The sequence below is a fragment of the Carlito syrichta genome, unplaced genomic scaffold (assembly GCF_000164805.1).
Source record: "Carlito syrichta isolate Samal-C Ts95f unplaced genomic scaffold, Tarsius_syrichta-2.0.1 Scaffold287509, whole genome shotgun sequence".
Taxonomy (NCBI): domain Eukaryota; kingdom Metazoa; phylum Chordata; class Mammalia; order Primates; family Tarsiidae; genus Carlito; species Carlito syrichta.
This window is the reverse complement of record NW_007231605.1, coordinates 115,437-117,004: the sequence shown is the minus strand read 5'-3', so window position 1 is coordinate 117,004 and position 1,568 is coordinate 115,437. Positions and strand designations below refer to the sequence as shown.

The 1,568-nt window shown below is 57.1% G+C and overlaps 1 protein-coding gene across 1 annotated transcript in view; it reads right to left on the bottom strand.

The window, feature by feature from the left end:
- The window catches only part of CDA (cytidine deaminase), a 22,448-nt gene extending 21,316 nt beyond the window's left edge, over positions 1-1,132 (bottom strand). The window contains exon 1 of the mRNA XM_008052783.1: positions 897-1,132. Within this exon, the coding sequence (XP_008050974.1) occupies positions 897-1,050 (154 nt within the window). The 5' untranslated portion in view covers positions 1,051-1,132. The remainder of the gene's footprint in view (positions 1-896) is intronic.
- Between the last annotated feature and the right edge of the window lie 436 nt (positions 1,133-1,568).

Below are 1,568 nucleotides of genomic sequence, written 5' to 3'. Positions count from 1 at the left end.
ATCAACTGGGCATGGTAGTGTGTGCCTGTAATTCCGGCTACTCGGAAGGCTGAGGCGGAAGGATCGCCGGAGCCCAGCAGGTCGGAGCTGCGGTGGCCAGGAGCGGCTACTGCACTCCAGTTTGGGTGACTGAGTGAGACTCCAACTCAAAAAAAAAAAAAAAAAAAATGAACACAGGCCAGGTGCAGTGGCTCATGCCTGTAATCCCAGCACTTTGGGAAGCCAAGGCAGAAGGACTGCTTAAGCTCAGGTGTTCAAGGCCTGCCTGGGAAACATAGAGACCTTGTCTCTACAACAGCAACAACAGCAAAAAGTAGCCCGGTGAGTGCCTGCGGTCCCAGCTACTAAGAAGGCTGAGGTAGGAGGATCTCCTGAGGCCAGGAGGCTGAGGCTGTGGTGAACAGTGATGCCGCTGCACTCCAGTCTGGAGACAGAGTGAGGCTCTGACTCAAAAAACAAAATAATAAATAAATAATACAAATGAGCATAACACCCAACTCAGTGGGTGGGAGGTGAGGACTGACTGGTGTGGAGGTCTTAGCAAGGTGCTACATACTTAGGAAGCTGGGAAAGCATTAACCCACTCCCTCCCGGCACACCAGCACGGTGATGTTCTTGATTTACAGTCTCCCCTTCCTCGCTCCCCTTCAAACTTCCTTCCTCATCCCATTTCTCTCAGAACTGAAAGCCCTGGACTTAAGCAGCTGTAGAGTTTTCGGGGCAGCCTGAGGCAGTGGGCAGGGTAGAAGCCTCCAAGCCTGGAGGCCGAGGGGAGAGGGGACAGAGCTATGCTCTTCCCCCTGCCAGGGCTCCACACTCTTCCTGCGTGTCCTCCTCGGATCTTCCCACCCGGGCCACCAGGAAAGAGGATCCTGGAGCGCCCAGCCTGCCCTTACCCGAGAAGATCTTCCCGTCCCGGGTGAGCAAGGCGGCCCCCACGGGAAAGTGACTGTAGGGGCAGTAAGCTGCCTTCTTGGCCTCCCGGGAGGCGAGCAGCAGCTGCTGGAGCTGTTCAGGCTTCATGGCGCAGGCCGGTTGCTCCTGGGCCATGTCTGTCCCCTGGGCAGGCAGCAGAGCAGTGGAAACAGCAGCTCTGGCCAGACTTGGCTGGGCCTCTATGACTCCCCAGCAGCTCCTCCCCCAGGGTGTGTCCCTCCTCCCTCAGGGTGTGTCCCTGCAGCGAGACTTCAGGCTCCCAGGTGCCAACTTTCAGGATGCCAGCAGGGCCAGGTCTGGGAGGCCAGCTTTCCAGGGCTTGGGCTCCAAAGGTGTGCTGTGTAAGACTGTGCCCCTGTGTGTCCCAGTGTGGAAGGCTGTGCTGTGCCTTCACACACTCCGTTAAGGACCACTCACACTGTTGACATGCTGAGGGGTGAGTGGGTGCAAGCCTGGCTGGTATGTGTGGGTCAGAGTGTGGGCGCCACGTGGCAGAGGGTGGTGGTGAACACACTCCTTGGAGAAGAAGCTGCTGGGTGGGTCAGTGTGAGATCCCAGAGGTCCAGGCTCCAAGGGTTGACAGCCCTCAGTTTGTTCAATTACTTTTAATCTCCTTCCCTGAGAGAAAGGAT